Source organism: Haliotis asinina, chromosome 8 (assembly GCF_037392515.1).
Source record: "Haliotis asinina isolate JCU_RB_2024 chromosome 8, JCU_Hal_asi_v2, whole genome shotgun sequence".
Classification (NCBI taxonomy): domain Eukaryota; kingdom Metazoa; phylum Mollusca; class Gastropoda; order Lepetellida; family Haliotidae; genus Haliotis; species Haliotis asinina.
In genome coordinates, this window is record NC_090287.1 from 47,521,409 (window position 1) to 47,538,728 (window position 17,320).

At 39.7% G+C, this 17,320-nt stretch overlaps 1 protein-coding gene across 2 annotated transcripts in view; it reads right to left on the minus strand.

Moving 5' to 3' along the window:
• The window catches only part of LOC137293798 (zinc finger protein 106-like), a 69,601-nt gene that overhangs the window by 25,711 nt on the left and 26,570 nt on the right, over nucleotides 1-17,320 (minus strand). For both annotated transcript variants that reach the window (XM_067824543.1, XM_067824542.1), the window contains exons 3-8: nucleotides 15,714-15,772; nucleotides 14,698-14,871; nucleotides 5,927-8,219; nucleotides 5,083-5,167; nucleotides 3,366-3,559; nucleotides 2,944-2,995 (exon numbers count right to left, since the gene is read on the minus strand). In XM_067824543.1, the coding sequence (XP_067680644.1) occupies nucleotides 2,944-2,995; nucleotides 3,366-3,559; nucleotides 5,083-5,167; nucleotides 5,927-8,219; nucleotides 14,698-14,871; nucleotides 15,714-15,772 (2,857 nt within the window). The remainder of the gene's footprint in view (nucleotides 1-2,943; nucleotides 2,996-3,365; nucleotides 3,560-5,082; nucleotides 5,168-5,926; nucleotides 8,220-14,697; nucleotides 14,872-15,713; nucleotides 15,773-17,320) is intronic.

Genomic DNA, 17,320 nt, shown 5'->3' on the forward strand with positions numbered 1-17,320 from the left:
CACAAGAAGAAGCGTGACAAAATTACTCCCTCCCCCCTCTTCCCAAGTAATGAATGTGAAGGTCGTAATTCAAAATGAAGTGTAATGTAAAAAAAGCATGACCTGCCAACTTCTCTTGATATCTTGCTTGGTTGTTGTTCAAACACACATATACTTTCAAGACTCACTTTGACCCTGATATGAATGTCTTTGTGCATGAAATATGCAAAATTGTAAGAAAGAAATTACTTATTGAAAAACATTTAAGGGAAGTCTTGAAAGTCTATAAAGAAATCCAGTGAACTGTTCTTGAGATATCTCGCTCACAATCTTTGCATGCATGTTACCTGGCTGAAATCTTCAAAGTGTCGCCATGACCTCAAAATTTAAGTGAAGGTAACCAAAATCGACTAGGCCCCTGTGACTTCCCTAGATAAAGCTTGCTGTTAAACACAAATATATTAAAGTGCATGGTTCTTGAGACATCTCGCTGACAAGGGTAAAAAAAGTCCCCTGTGACCTTGAAATGAAGGTCAAGGTCACCAAACCAGACTAGGACCTTTCTTATACTGTGATGAATCTAGTCAACAGTTCTTAAGACAATCCAATTCGTACGTATGGACAGACAGATGGAGCCAAATACTATATCTCCAGCTATGTGCTAAACACAGGGGGATAACAGAAAATTACCCTATAGATAACTGAACAGGCTAAACAGCTAAAAGAGAAAGACAATATATTTCCATCACGACTGACATCTTGCAAGCCATGATGCGAGCTGAGTGAGACAGGAACAAAGTAAGAAATTAGATGAATGAAAAATATCAGATATAACCTATCATTCATGCAGTGAAAAGGAAAAGCATACATACAATATTTGTTTCTCAACACTCGCATCTTTAGGAATTGAGTTGAGAAAACTCAAAGGAGCACACACCATACACATCTGAAGAGCAGAATGACAGCATGGAGAGACAAGTATGGGGTTCAAGTCACTGGCAAACAAGACCTAAAATGTATGTTTTGTTTTGTAAATATTTTTATTCAAAATATAGTTAGAACTGTCGTAGGAATTTAAAATGGTCATTTAAATGCTTGTAAGTACCCCACGGAGTATCAAAGAAAATATAGAAAAGAGGGATAAATACTCTACTGATTAAGTGGATTAATGCCTTGGAAAGGCTGTACGGGATGAGAGGTCCCTACTCTCAAAATAACAAAAATTGTGATTCAAGTACTCCAAACACTTCTGACTGGAAGGCAGACAGAAGAATATGATGCAGTACCAGTACTGGGACAGATACTACAATCAGTATTTCTACTGTCTCTCTGCTCCAGTACTGCCAGTTATGGTAGGGAAGTTCAATCACTGTGTAACATCAGGTCAGGTACCACATAAAAACTCACACACTTATATACATTTTCATCAAACTGATCCAACAGAGAGCAGTATTCACGAATAGCTCTGACAAATCTGGCAGATTCACCAGTGGTCATATTGAAATCACCAACCCGTCAGCCCCTTTGTCTGACTGAATATTTCACAATGTCTTTGTGTGAAGTTGTTATTTGCGGCATGTGACACTTGTTTGCTGTTTATAAATGTTATGTTTGTTATCATATAATGTTAATAATTTCAATGCCAATTAAAGGAAATGCTAATCTGAAAAGATCCGATTGGATCGTTTGTTCGTTTGGGAAGCGAAGAGGAAACACCATATATTGCAAACATGTGAATTCAGGGGAGCCCAACACGAACGAAGTCTTCGAGACCCTGCTGAAGAGTGTTCCCACGTTTTGCTCTCTGACCTAGAGAAACAAATCCTGGAGCCATTGGGCCACACCTTCTATGAGCGCTACCAGATCCCTCGCCAGTTTCTGGAACTTCTTTCTGTGCTTTTGTGAGTTTGTAGAAGACAGCAAAATAGTCGATTTCGTCTACATCTACCTGCCAAACCAAACTCCAAATTGTTCTCCCCTGCTACCCATAACCCAAGGACAGAAATGTCCATTCGAGAAGAAAGATTCTTGTACCTTCCAGCAGCTAGTGGGGAAAGCAGAGCCACCACAGTGGTATTGGAACAGTATTCGGCACACACTTTTGCCCAACTATGGTGAACCCAGGGACAAGGAAGCCGTAGCCCCTCTGTGTAATAAACACAAAAAAGCCGTAGACATTCCGGAGGGAATCTACTCATACAACAAGTTTGCCATAGCCAAATACGAAGGGAAGAACCAACTGTTGCTGCTATTCGATTCGCCAACAACCTGCTACATGATACGAGAAATGGTTTGAGTTTAGTAAGTAGATGTAGACAAAATCGACTATTTTGCCATCTTCTATGAACTCTTGAAAGCACAGCAAATACAGTTCCAGAAACTGGCGAGGGATCTGGTAATGCTCGTAGGTGTGGAACAATCGTTCCATGATTTTTTCCTCTCGTTCAGAGAGCAAGACGTGGGAACAGTTCTTCAGCAAGGTCTCCAAGGCTTTGTCCGTGTATTCGCATGTATGGGGCTTGCGATATGTGATGTTTCCTCTTCACTCCCCAAATGCACAAACGACCCAATCGGATCTTGGCATAGGCTTTGCTAGAACTTGGTTCCTGGCATTGTTCTATGCCTGTGTACCTGTTTGTCTCTAATTGGAGTGCACCTTCGCCAGGGTTTTCCTTGGAGAGTTGTTTTTCTGTGCTGGATTCCATTTTTGTTTTTCCGTATACCCTGTCTTGGGGTTGGGTCCAAAAGTGTCTGCATACAAAGAGTGTCTCTAAGATATACTCTAATGTAACTGTACCTCAACTTTATTGGAAACCCATATGTCAAATATATAGCGATTTTGCATCTGGGTGCAGTACCATCATTCTGTATACTACTATTCAAGTGTGAACATCCCACACGATTTAGGTACCATGACATGGAAGAGACTGGAAAGTTGCATTGCCACTTGACAACACATATTACCTCTCAACACTTTCACTTTTCTCTCCCTGATCTTCTTGTTCTCACTAAGAAGCTGGAATGAAAACATGAAAGTTCGCTGTCAAAACCAAACTTCAACATTAGTTAATTCTGTAAAGAAACAGTTCTAGTAAAGACTGAATAGGATATGTTTCACTTATTCCTCTGTTGTACAAATTGCACCTAACTCCAAGGATATCAAAATCTATCAGAATTTGTGAGTTAGTTTGAATGAATACAACAATTATTACAAATGAAACAACTTATTCAAAATGACTTTTCCTTAGTATTTTTCCTTGAAAAACATTTCATTCACAACCGCAATTTTGCATCAAACAGGACTATGTTAAGCTGAGCTATATGTCTGAAGTCAAGACGTGGGACTATCAGTTTTCAAGTCATGAGATAGATGATGTTATAAGTACCTCTTTCCTGCGGTGTTCACTGTTTTCGAGATGGTCCAAAGTCCTCCTGAGCATCTGCCGCATCACATCAATCTTCCGTTCTAGCTCATCAATAGCTCTCTGTTTCTCCTCTTCCTTCAAGGAGAGTTCCAGTACTGCACTCATCAGATACTGACTGTGAGGTGTGTCCACATTTGGAACTAAAGTCTGTGGACCTGTAATAGTACAATTACAGAAAACAAACAATTCTACAAGCTTAAAATCTTTTGTGAGGTCTTTAATTGAAAAAAGCCATATGATGTATTTATGGTAGTTCAATGGACTAAGGAGATCTCTAGTTTCTTGTGTTATTCCATTCTGTGCAGGGAGCTTTGAGAAGTTAAGAGATTCTTCTGTATCCAAATAATGCTGTCCAAATGACTAAAAGGCAACTTGATACAACTAGAACAAGATTCGTAAGGAGGGTGGTACAATATGAAATACTCCAGCCATAAATCAGCTTATTCATGTTCCAAACACTTTGTTGTGTTGAGGTAGTGAAGACCAGCCTTCAAGCAAAAACAATATAGCCCTTGACAGAGACTTCTGGATGCCTTAAGACGAGCAACACATGACAAAGTGCACATGAATTGCAGTGGAAAAAGAAACAAGCCTGTATGAATCTTTTGATTAATTGAAGCAAGAAGAGGGTTTCTGTCTGTCCTCTACACTTTCATGTAATCTGTGAGTGAGTGAGTGAGTTTAGTTTTACGCCGCACTCAGCAATATTACAGCTATATGGCGACGGTCTGTAAATAATCAAGTCTGGACCAGACAATCCAGTGATCAACAACATGAGCATCGATCTGCGCAATTGGGAACCGATGACATGTGTCAACCAAGTCAGCGAGTCTGACCACCCGATCCCGTTAGTCGCCTCTTACGACAAGCTCAGTCATCATGTAATCTGTAAGCTAATGACACGGTACCTATAGCTTGTCTGTGAGGCACAACTAGCATTGCCCCAGATAGTTTCAAACCTGTAATCCTGAAATTAGCTGAATAGTACAAGAGATGAATTCCATTTCTCATGGACTACAGCATTGATAGATCTCAAAATTGATTGTCCTTTCTTAAAGCAAAACCATGTCTTTGACTGTTTTACTAAATTTCCATCCCCATAAAACACTACAGCGTTATTTGTCTTCATATGACAAAGTATCACTGAATATTCTCTTAACTGTCGCAGATACATTATACATCATTAACCGTCTACTAACTACACCTTGTAGTAAATGAACTACCACTTTTCCAGGTTTTCAGAAGAGACTGCACCATGCAGTGACTATGGAGCATCACCACACAAGGTTCATGAATATGACTGATTTGTCTGCTGCATGCACAATAATGGCTTAGCAAAAAAAACATGAACTGATGACCTGGCATTCTCTTTACGCTTTAGAAAATAATATTAACAAACACAATAATGTGTATTTCAAGAGAAAAAGTTTGACATACAATTACAAGTATAACTGCATATAAATTGTTGACAATGTAGAAGACTTCTGATGAAATCAGAAAGATTGTACATGGTAATGAAGGACCAAATACAGAATTTAATAGAGGTAGGATATTCAAAAGTACTATATAGCTATCAAAAATAAACCAACAGTCCAGAATGAGCCAAGGAATAGTTGGATATGACCACTGATGTGTTCCAGTGTACTGTCATTAATTTTAAAGACTTATGGGCACATACTTGGTGTAGCTGAAGATGTACAACTTTGACTAAGGCTCTGTCTGTCCTCAAGGCCACTCATCTGTAAAGCTCTTCTTCCAAGATCCTACAAACAGAAGCAATATCATGAAAACATGCATAATGTCCAGGAAGGAGAAAAGAATACCAAAATCAATAATCAGTAACCAAAATGCCATTGGTTCCAACAGCCTACACTTGACTTTACTGGCAACCAAAATGATTAGGTAACATAGTTTATTGAATGCCATCAAACCCTTATAAAGGAGTACATTATTCACAATAGCAAGAATAGGCATACCAGCAAATGCATGGCATCTATCAAAATCAATTTTCATACAAAACACAATGATGAGTAAAAGTCAAGAAATTTAAACCAGAGAAAAGAAAAAGCTGTATGTATTAGGTCACAAATTATGGACTTAATCCCAACATACAAACAGGTTGTGTTTTCAACAATGCACATATAAGTAATTAAAATTCCACTCAATGCATATATCAGTAAAAAAACATTATTATGACTATCAGATTATTCTGAAGTATTCATGCCATATTTTCAACTAATGTCAGGAAAGTCAGCAAAGATAATTCATAGATCATTATACTTTTCTCATTTGAGTGAGTGAGTGAGTTTATTTTTACGCCGCTTTTCTAGCAATATTCCAGCAATATCACGGCGGGGGACACCAGAAAATGGGCTTCACACATTGTACCCTTGTGGGGAATTGAACCTGGGTCTTCGGCGTGAAGGGCAAACGCTTTAACCACTAGGCTACCCCACCGCCCCACATTTCTCATTCGGTCCCTCGTTTCTCCCACAAAATGTGATAAGAAAGTGGCACAGTACCACAGCACTGGAAACAGTCAATGACATGTGCTTCTCCCCAGCAGCACCACGAGCACAGGAAGCAGCACCGGACACACTTGTAGGAACTGGGCTTGACTCTGTCAAGGGATGACTGTTGGAGCTGACAGCTGACTCTGACACCTGCACTTCAGGAATACCATCATTTGATGTCACAGTTATGGAAGGCTCTATGACCTGAAGTGTCTCCATTGATTCAATATTTAAAACACCTTGATCTGCGGATCTTTCATCCAGAGGTCTGTTGGGTGGGCTACTAAGGTCTCCTATAGATAATGCACTGTCTGAAGGAACTGTGCTTGCTACTGTCCCATAGCCAGCAGCTGTTTCCATAGCCTCTAATCTGCTCATGCTGGATGGCTTGCAGATATTCACCTTGGCTTCAATACCAGGCGAAATTGGAGTATCTTGCTCACTGCTGATTAGGTCTATGTTCACATCATCCTCAATCAGTTGAGCAATTTGTAGCTTGACTTCAGGGGACAAGTCTTCCAGAGATATAGCAGGTATGTCCTCTTCATCAAATTCATAGTTGTCATAAAGTCCATTCAGCTGAACGTTCAGTCTTGAAGGAGCTAATTTATTCTGTGTTCTGGCATGAGTTCTCAACATTCTTGCCAAATGAAGCCTCTCATTTCTGGACCTCGGTGAATTCACCATCTTCAACAAAGAATCTTTGCTAAGTGGCTTCTTGTTTTTTGAGTTAACAGATGATTCACCAGAAGATGATGTTTGTTTAGCTGGGCTAGACAAAGTTCTTCTGACACTGTTTTCAATGTTGTGTCTTATTCTGTCTATATCACTTCTAAAAGCTGGGGTTAGACTTGAGGCTTGATCTTCACTTTGAGAAGTCTGTGTACTGGAAGCTAGCATACTTGTAGCTGTATCTGCAGATGTCCGTGAAAATGAGCTTGATGCAATACTACTTTCCTGAAGAGATGACGCTGTTGAAACAGAAAAGCCTTTCTCAACAGATGCCAGATGACCCTTGATTCGAGATTTATTTGCATCACTTAAAGATTTGATTTGCTTGTTCAAAACATCCCTCATTTCATTATTCTTGGTCTTAATTTTCTTTTCTTTGTCACATTTAGCTTTTTGCCTCTTTTCCCTAAGTTCTTTACACAATTTCTCAGCTTTTTCTAAAACACCAGACTCCGCATTCGTCACATCAACAAGCCGTTCACTTCCAACAACTTTGCTGTCCTGACTTAATTTAAGAGACACACGAATACTCTTGGGTGAGACTCCTCGACTATTCTGAAGCTTCTTAGCACTAAGGCTCTTCAGTCTTAATGAGGGACTGCTACTACTACTTCTGCTTTTTGCTGAAGACTTGGACTTGTTAGAAGATGTTGACCTCACTGAGGAAGACAGTGTCTCTGCATCATGTTCACTACGAAATACTTTATCAAACTGGAATGTGAAACCATCCATCACTGCCTTTGCCTCAGCACTAATACTGTTCACATCTCCCAATCGAGAGGTTTTTGGGTCCATTTTTTCAGAATCAGAATTTCGACACCTTTTCCTTGCATTTGTTGTATCAGGATTTACAACATTATCAGTGTTAAACTTCCCTTTTTTCACCTTTCCTTTCTTCTTTTTCTTACCCTTTGTCCCAACAGACCTTTCTTCGGTGTTGTTTCCAAAAGGCATTTTCCCGACACTGGTTTTCCGACTTCTGTTGTTCCATGGGCCATACCATGATGGAGGTGGATGTCCATTGGGCCGATAATCATCCCAGTACTGGCTTTGATGGGAAGGAAACTCCTCATTATGCACATTCACACATTCCTCCTCCCCACCATCCCCGTCCAAGTCCATACCAGCATCAATTCTATCACTGTTTTGACTATCAAAAGCCAGATATCTTGGTCCAGGTAATGCCCCTCTTGGACGTCTGTGAAAGTCAACAAAATCACCTCTTGGTGGAAACCAACCACAGTGGTTACTATATCGATTTTGAAAATCTTCAGGGTCATATCCACCATGACGGCCATTTCGGTAATAGTCATTGTGGAAATGGTAATTGTAATCTTGGTTCCATTGATTGCCATATCTATCGTAGTCTCTATCATTGTAAGGGTCAGACTGATCCCAGTGTGAATGCTCCTTGTTCATGTCCTTCTGATGATTGCTTGACTGTCCTTTCTCATTTCTTCTGTAGAAAATAGGGTCTCTCCTAAACCCTTCACTCTGTTCCTCTTCTTGCTTATCATCATTATCAGACAAAGTTTGCCCGTCCTTTGTGTTACTGTTCTTACCTGGCATCCTGCAAGATAAATAACAAAGCAAATATGTAATTTGAACTTAAGTTATGCACTATTTTTTTCTTCAAAATTTAGTCTCTCAACATACTGACAACTGGTTCATTAAAATGTAAAATAACACTCCCAAGGTAGAACATTCTTGGCCCTTATCTTGGCTAGAAGTCAAGTGGGCTAACATTGACACATGTGTGATCCCTACATCTGGTCTGGTGGTTGATTGTAAAAATTGTATATTTCTGCAAATTTATCTAATCATACACTGTGCATCTCCTCCTTTCAATCCCTTTGTGGAAATCTTTCTGACTGCATCCAAGTTGTTGTCTTTCTGACTATTGTTCTCTTTAGAAACTGTGAACATGTCTGAGGCATGATTTCTATACTCCCTTTGTGCTTTAAGTATGCACTTCATGGTAGGGTGACTCGTATTTCCCAGACAATACTTTTCTAAGAATAGAGCAAAACATGTTGAGTGATGACATAAACCCACTGTTGGATGTTCTGGTATAAATAGCTATTGGATGTTCTACAAATATGACCTACAATATACTCAGCTTTTCTGTGTCAACATTATTGACATGACCACAGTGACTGATATGTCACTGCAAAAAGAAGTCTAGCTTCAAATTTATTCATACTCTCACTGTAAAATACTTTAATATGCAAGGAGACACTGATTAAAACTAACATTGGTAAATGTTGTGATAGAGGCTAACAAATAGCAGCCCATTTCTTGAACATGGTCTGGCAAGTGTAGTAAGCCAAACTACTCTGTGAAGCAGGGGGAGACAGTTTGGCAGTGATTGAGTGCCACAATGTATTGTTCTCTGTTGCTGCAGGGGGAGACAGTTTGGCAGTGACTGAGAGTGACATAATGTATTGTTCTCTGTTGCTGCAGGGGCAGACTGTTTGGCAATGACTGAGAGAGCCATAATGTATTGTTCTCTGTTGCTGCAGGAAGGAGACAGTTTTGCAGTGATAGAGAGTGCCAAAATGTATTGTTCTTTTATGCTGCAAGGGGAGACAGTTTTGTAGTGGTTGAGAGTGCCATAAAGTATAGTTTTCTGTTGCTGCTGTTGATAAAGTCTAGGCACACACATACATGCAATGGTAAAAATGATAAAACAATATGGGGACTTCATGAAGCGCTGATTGGTTGTTTGTTGTCAGTTGTGAAAACCAGAGAAGTTCTTGACCATCTGCAATGGTGATGTCCCTCAGAGAACTGGCAGCTGCTACTCAGTGCCATGATTTCAGACAGTGCTGTTATCTCCTGTGGGCTGGAATCTGGTTTAATGATTAATTAAACCGAAATGGAGACCACTGTAGTTGAAGCTGCTAAACCATATGTTCCTTGCAATATATTTTCGAAGTTTTCACTGGCAAAAGAGATGTACTTTCTTCATAATCTTAGAGGAAAGACAAAAGTCTTATCCTGCTGTCCTGAAAGTTGTACCTTTGCTATAACTTTCCATTATAGGCCCAAGAGAACTTTATCACAGTGATGCATTTGAAATGAATCCTGTTAACAAAGAATATGGTTCTAGTGGCAAAACCATCAACCACAAATGTGTAGTGTGTTCCAAGTCGCTATCTGTCGTGGGGTCAAAGGTTGCAATCAGATCTTCAGGTTCTATAACTGCAGTAGAAACCATGGAAGTCATGTTAGTAGAAACAAGAGTCATCAAAAGATGACATATCCCCCCCGGACCCCACATATCTGAAAGGACAAATCATCTGACAGTTACTTGATGTTTTCTTAGATTAAGTTTGAATCTTTCCATGGAAGTCATGAAAAATATACACGCCATATATCTGTAAACAGCAAAAGGCACCACTTCAAGATCTGTCTCATATATCTGCCAAGATCTGTAGGAAGACATGAAATAGTTTTTGAGTTGTGGTCTGGAAACGAATCCTATCCCTCCATTTTGAGACTAATTTAGAATTGTTTCCATAGAAACCGGGAAAAATAACAGAAGATGACATATCCCCCGGCCCCCATGTTTGAAAGGACAAATAATCTGAGAGAAACTCATTGTTTTTTAAGAATAAGTTAGAATTGTTTCCATGGAATTCATGAAAATTATAAATGCCATATATCTGTAACCAGCAAAGTCACAATTTCAAGATCTGTCTCATATATCTGCCAAGATCTGTTGAAAGATATGAAATGGTTTTCGAGTTGTGCTCTGGGAACGAAGCCCACCCCTCCATTTTGAGACAAAGTCCGAAACATTTCCATGGAAACCAAGAAAATAATACATCACAAAAACCTTTAAAAACCAAAAAAAACAAAAGGCACCACTTTGGGGTCTGCCACATATATCTAGAAAGTTTTACTAACAGATATTAAGAAGTTTTTGAGGTCTGCTCCGGAAATGAAACACACCTCTCACTTTTCAGACTAGATCCAAAACATTTCCATGGAAACCGAAAAAATAATAAATCACAAAAAGCTGTACATAGCAAAAGGCACCACTTCAGCTTCCGACTGATAAATCTACCAAGTTTTGCAAAAAAATATTGAACGGTTTTTGAGTTCTGCTCCGGAAACGAAGCGCATCCAACCATAAGACTAACACCAAAATGTTCCATGGAAAAACAAAAAGACATATAAATGCCAAAAATCTGTAAATAGCAAAAGGCACAACCATAGGCTGAGATTAGTATATCTATTAAGTTTGGTCTAAAAATATTGAACGGTTTCTAAGTTACGCTCCGGAAACAAAATGATTATGTACGGACTGACGGATGGAAAGATGAGGCGTCGACTATATCAACCCGCATTATCCCCCCGCATTTGAGTTCAAACCCAAGTCCAATGTAACCACCAAGTCAAAAGCGGTTAAATTAGCCTACTCCCTGATGCCTACATACAGGGACGTCCGGAATGCTAACCCCTCACCACATATTGCTGCTTAATAAGATCTCTTAACTAAAGTGGATTTTTGAGCTCCATACGTTCCAGCCGCAAGGACTCAATGACAGGATTGTAGGCTGTAATATCCCTTTCGCCTTATTTACTTTTCATTTCTGATACTATCAGCCATAATCCTCATGGACAAACACGGCACCCAGTCCTTCACAGCAGACACTCACTCACTCTGCCATGTTGCCCAAATGATGACGTTGATAAACCACCAACGCCCCCGATAAGCTATACACAATAAATATTGACGTCACGTTGTGACGTCACAAACAGCTGAAATCATAATCATCAAAACCTGGAGCCACCCACGAGGACATTCTTAAAACTTTGATGCTACTAAATCTCACAGAATTAGCAGTATAAAGTGGGGCAACCAGCCAGTTGCCGCGGCACGTTAGTGCTATCCATTTGTACAAAACTGTTTGTATACTCCCGATTATTAAATTGTATAGAGAACAACTCACTCAGTAGTAGTGTTGTCTTTCCTCCCCAGTTATCAAGCCGATAACTCGGGACCCCGACTCTCTAACCCAGAGAGTAGCTTTTCTAAACAACAAACACTCTCTGTTTTACCCATTTATTTGTTAATTAATCCCAACTACAAATAGTTTATTTAAAAACAAAACTCAGATTATTCTTCTGACCATACAGTCAGGAAACTCATTCTGTTCTCACAATATTCCAAATCAGGATCACATGCCCAAACAAAGGGTAGATTTAAAAAGCCTGATCAACAAACTAAATACGGCAAACCCATGCCACAGAGCGTTAAATACCCCACAAACAAGCTGTGCTGCCATGACGTCACAGCATGAGAATACCTCTGTGACGTCATAGATAACACTGCCACCGAGATTCTCTCTATGAAAAGGCATGCGTGCCTGTAGTATCTTCGTCTGATGAGTACACTTCCTACGAAACGCGTAACCAAGATACACCTCAGCCGATCAGGCCCAGTGTAGTCACACATTTTACTACAACTGTGACTTGTCTTGTCAAGATTTGACAATCAGACTGGTGCAATCATAGTCTAGTCATAATGTCTCTGAACCTAATAGGAGAGTAATAATTGAGGGCGATGATGGTGTAATGATGTATACATAAGTGTACCTCTATCCCAGGTCAGGAATATCATAGTTCAGGTAAAGGTTATCACTCTGTTCAATCTGATGTAACATTGGCCATCAACACTGAACAGATGTTCACCTATGTTGGCATGGTGATTATTGGTGTTAGTTATCAGATCCCTGTCTCAAGCTAATTCCACCTTTCTTACTGAGCTTAATACATTCTTTCTACTTCATCTATTGACTATTGATTGTATACGGGCACATTTATAAAGCCAAATGTTGAAGATCCCTGTTAGAAAATGAGCATTCAGGTGAATGCAGAGGGTGATGACTGGACTGGTTATCTGCACATTACTGCGATGCTCTCTTCCCTTTTATTTAAGATCAATGTGGGAGCCAACTTCCTGTAGATGCCCTCAGAACCTACTGCATTATCTACTGATGTACTACTTTGACGAGGGGAGAGTTCTTTGATTCTAACATGCTGGCAGCTTTACCATTGTAGCTGCAGTCCCGTCATCAAGGACAGAAATGCATGTTTCTTGAATGGGTGCCATAGAACACCACACACTTAAGTACTGTTGTGATCACTTCCTAATGCTTACATACCAAGGGATGGTTGAAACAGAGGTGGTGAGAACGAAGTAATGGATACAGGATATGAAATTTCAGATTAAGTTATCAATGATCCACATTATGCTGGTCTTGAAGAGTGGGAGTACGAACATAAGTCTAGATTTTGATGACGCTGACATCTGTCCATCGAATGACAAGAATGAGAACAACAATCTTAGCACTCCACTTGTGAATGCTGAACATTGCACAGTGATCAGAGAAATGAACCAAGGATGAATGCTACTCTAAAGATCTAAATTGTCCCAAGATACATGTCGATCTGCTGATCTGTCAGATTGTGAAATGACTAGTGTCCGGCACTTTGTATCATTTTGTGTCACAACAATCAGTATACTTTAGACATTTCATGAAATCTGACTCAATAACACAATCTACAGAGGTTGATCACAAGTAACACAACAGTCAAAGTGATTGTGACAGTGACTGCTGTACAAATACAATCCCAAAGAGGACTCTCCAACGATATTCCAGAATAGTGATGTGTATTACATGATACACAAGCCAAACACCAATACCTGCTGTAGGAATGACTGATCCTGTGAAGGAGTATGCCAATCCCAATCCCAACTGTGGCCTGGAATCATCTGGGGGCTTTAGTTCCAGATCATTACAGATATCACTACTTCAATCATTGATCGAATGTCTAGGATCTCAATCTCAATCAATCATTGTATCTGAGGAAACCGTAACAGTCTTACAGTAGTTTAGAGTAATGTTCATGAATGTGATCTTGTAGACTTCCACTGGACAAAAAAGTTTCTCCATGTCCAGCTAAGTGATCCTAAAATTGTCAGTACCAGATCGAACAGGCATAAGCACATCTGAATTCTATCATATGATGACACTGATCCTCAGGGATACATGTTGGTGCTGACTTGGTGGCCACTGTAATCACTGATCCTGGCTGGATGTAGCATCTGAGCCTTCATCCTTGGCTGTAATCACTACAGCTGCCCTCCTGCATTAGTCACATGCTTTACACTCCTTGCCATTTGTGATGTACATTCAAGAGTCCAATTAAAACATAATTATTAACAATTCACTTACCATCAAATGTGAAACAGGTCTTCACACAAAGGTTTTTCACACGATAATAATGAGAGGCAAAACAGGCCAAAGAGAAAAGGTGCATAAAACTGACGCACCTGCTGTGATAACAAAACAACAGTCACGTGTTTTGGGTAGTGATTTTCAAAATTGGACACAAGTCAGAAAGACTGTTCACCCTGGGATAGAAATCAAGACAAAAGCACAGTGGCAGATAGGATATGTTTCAAAAATAGCATTTCATGCTTGCACCTATATGACGTCTCAAACCAGTTGGGAGTTTTCAATGACTCACCACCATCAAATGTGTTTGAGCTGTGTCTCTTCTCCTTTCCTCCTCATGTCACATGGCAAAGATATAACAGCCTAAGATATAACAGCCTTTCTCTCATGATTATATCACACTGCAACAAACTCTACTCTCACAATTCCAGGTTTAACAATGAATTCTACCACTGCTAATACTACATTCTAACTGATATCTTAGAAGAACTAGTTAAACAGAATGCAACATGACAGAAAGTCACTGTTATCAGTGCTAGCATGAGTAAGAAAGCATGGCTTTACACCACTTTTAGCAATATTCCAGCAATATTACAGCAGGTGACATGAGAAATGGGCTTCACCCATTGTACCTATGTGAGGAATCGAACCCTGGAGTTCCATGTGACAAGCAAATGATTTAACAAGTAGGCTATCCCTGTTCTAAACAGGAGCATAGACCACAAACTGCATGCACTGATCCCCATTTTACAAAAACATCAGTTATTGTTGTATGGAATTGAGATCTGATATTACCTTGCTGCAGATTTTTTATGTTGACCTTCTCTGTCCTCTGCTGCCTCCTTTTCATCCACAGCATTACGACTTTCCTCCACAGCTTTCTTATGTTTCTCACCGCTCAGATGTTTCCGATATTCAGCAATACTTGCACAAGTTGTGAAGCACAGTGTGCAGTTGTGCTGACTGTTCCTGAAAGATCCACAAGGGTGTAAAGGAACATACACAAAAACATGTCCAACCACAAGAAATTTGACTTAAGAAAAAGGCTGTCTAGGTGCATTTAATGAATTTTGATAAACAATTCTGATTAATGTGTCACTTACAAATGAAAAAGAACATGTGTTCAACTGTTCACTGCTGCTTTAAACAGTCACACATAGCTGCAGAACTTTGGACAGGCTGATTTCTGCTGATACATGATTGGCTAAGTGATCAACAGTTTGTTTTGGAGTGAGTCAAACTGAATCCAAATGCAAATTTGCTATATCTGTCAATTCCTTGTAAATGTGTGTCCATCAAATTCACATGATACAAGAAGATAAAGTCATCAATATCCTCTGCAAGGTGAAAATACTCTTCATGAAAATGTCCACTTGTTATGATAATGTCAAAAGTAGAGTTTGATGCAAGAAAATAATGGTTTACAGATGGCAACAGTGCCGAGGTTGGGGTACTGTCTTTTTGTCGTCAAAGCATTGTGACATCACATGGATAGTTAGCAGTTACTGGTCATTTCTACATGATGGGGCTAGAACAAGTCCCAAGTTGAAGTAAAGTTGCTGCCATGAAAACACACAAAAAAGTTTATTCAGAAATTCAAGTAGACCAAAATGCACAAGTACACCACCAGACTTATCTATGTACAAAGCTTGCATTGGAAATTTGCACAGATGGACAGATTAAAACAAATACCCTCTGCAATGCATTTTGCATAGCAAAACAAAGGGAACAATTCTTGTAACCCTCAAGTCATATCCATCTTAAGCATGTTTATCAAACATACAGTTTACTTTATATTAAAAACAACTTACTTTTTCTTGGATTCTATGTTTGTGTGATGCATAAGAGACCAAAAGTGTTCTCGCAAATCCTGAAAGGAAAATTAAAGAAAACTCAAACCGATGTTGTCATAAATAGATAAGATTACTAACATTTCAATTATTGGTTGATATCAATATGACACACAACTTTTCAAGTTCACTGAAATGTTTATTTTAGTGGAAGTCAAAATAATGAAATATTTAAACACACTCCTGAGACGAATTGATAAACTGGGAGCTAGTGCTTTATAAATCTATTAATAATGTAATTTTCCGAATAAAATTGACATTTTATACTTATCCTGACTCATGCTAATTCCTTATCTCCTCTTCCCTGGCAAAGGTAGAGGAACACCTTAAATCCCTTGAAGTTCCCTTCTAGAAAGAAGCGGACGTAAAATACACTCACCCATGTGTAGCTTTCCTTTTTCCGTGCCCTAGGCCACGTGACCGGCCATGCTTGTCACTCTCTCCTTGTATATCGCCCGACACGCGAATATAGGAATTCAGCGTGCCTGTGCAGGGGCGGCTGGGAGGGCTTTTGTCATGAGACAGGATAAGTATAAAATATCAATTTTATTCAGAAAATTACATATTTTTCCTTATCCTGAAGTCAAACTTATCTTCAGCCGAAGGTTTTGCTGACTGGAATGTGGTCACATCGAAAGTAACTAGCATCCTTCTAGCTTCTGATGCAACTAATTGTTGAGATATTGTAATCAAGACTAGTTGCGACCCTTCTTCATGTACAAGTATCTTCATTACAAGTACAGGGTCATAATCACTGCTAGTCTGTTTAAGACGTGTGCATGGACTTCCTACCATTATACTCCGCAGAGCGTCTGGCTTCAACAAGGCACCGGATAAAATGGGTGAGTTAACTCTGAGCCTTCGTAGATCTGTTAGTTGCTGAGCAACAATAAGAAGCCCAAACTGATGAATGGCAGAGATGTCCTCCATGGCTATGTCTCGTAGGTAGTGGTTGGCAAACACCGTGTTTGACTTCCAAAAGCAGCCCTCCATTATAGTTGATAGCGAGCAATTCCCATGTAGCACTAAAGTAGAGACCAAGGCTCTGACTTCATGTAGGTTGGAGGTTCATGGAGGTTCCAATCCTGCTGCTTTATTGGTTCTCAATGTAACAGTTCTGATCCACACTGAGATAGTGTTGCAGGATACTTCCGCAAGAGTCTCAGTAGATATAGGGATAAACAGGTGCTTGAAACGCTGCCTTCTATACTTGGTACGTGTGGTGTATATCTTCAAAGACCTGACTGGACATAATGATAAATCTTGAGTATCATGGGGTCCAGGGATTGAAGATAGTGCCGGTATGTTGAATTGTCAATCCGGTTGACCTGCCAGTTGATTTCTCGCAAGAAAATCCCAACGCAGACCCAGATGAGCTGTCTGATGATGACTTGCATCAAAACACATGTAGTTGAAGCCTAGAGCATGAATTTCTGACATTCGTGCAGCTGTAGCCAAGGCAGGTAAAAATAGCGTCTTCTGAGTTAGCAGTTCAAGTGAGGGCCGATCAAGTGGCCCGTACGCATCACTTGTGAGTTGCTGGAGTACGATGTTTAGATCCCATGCTG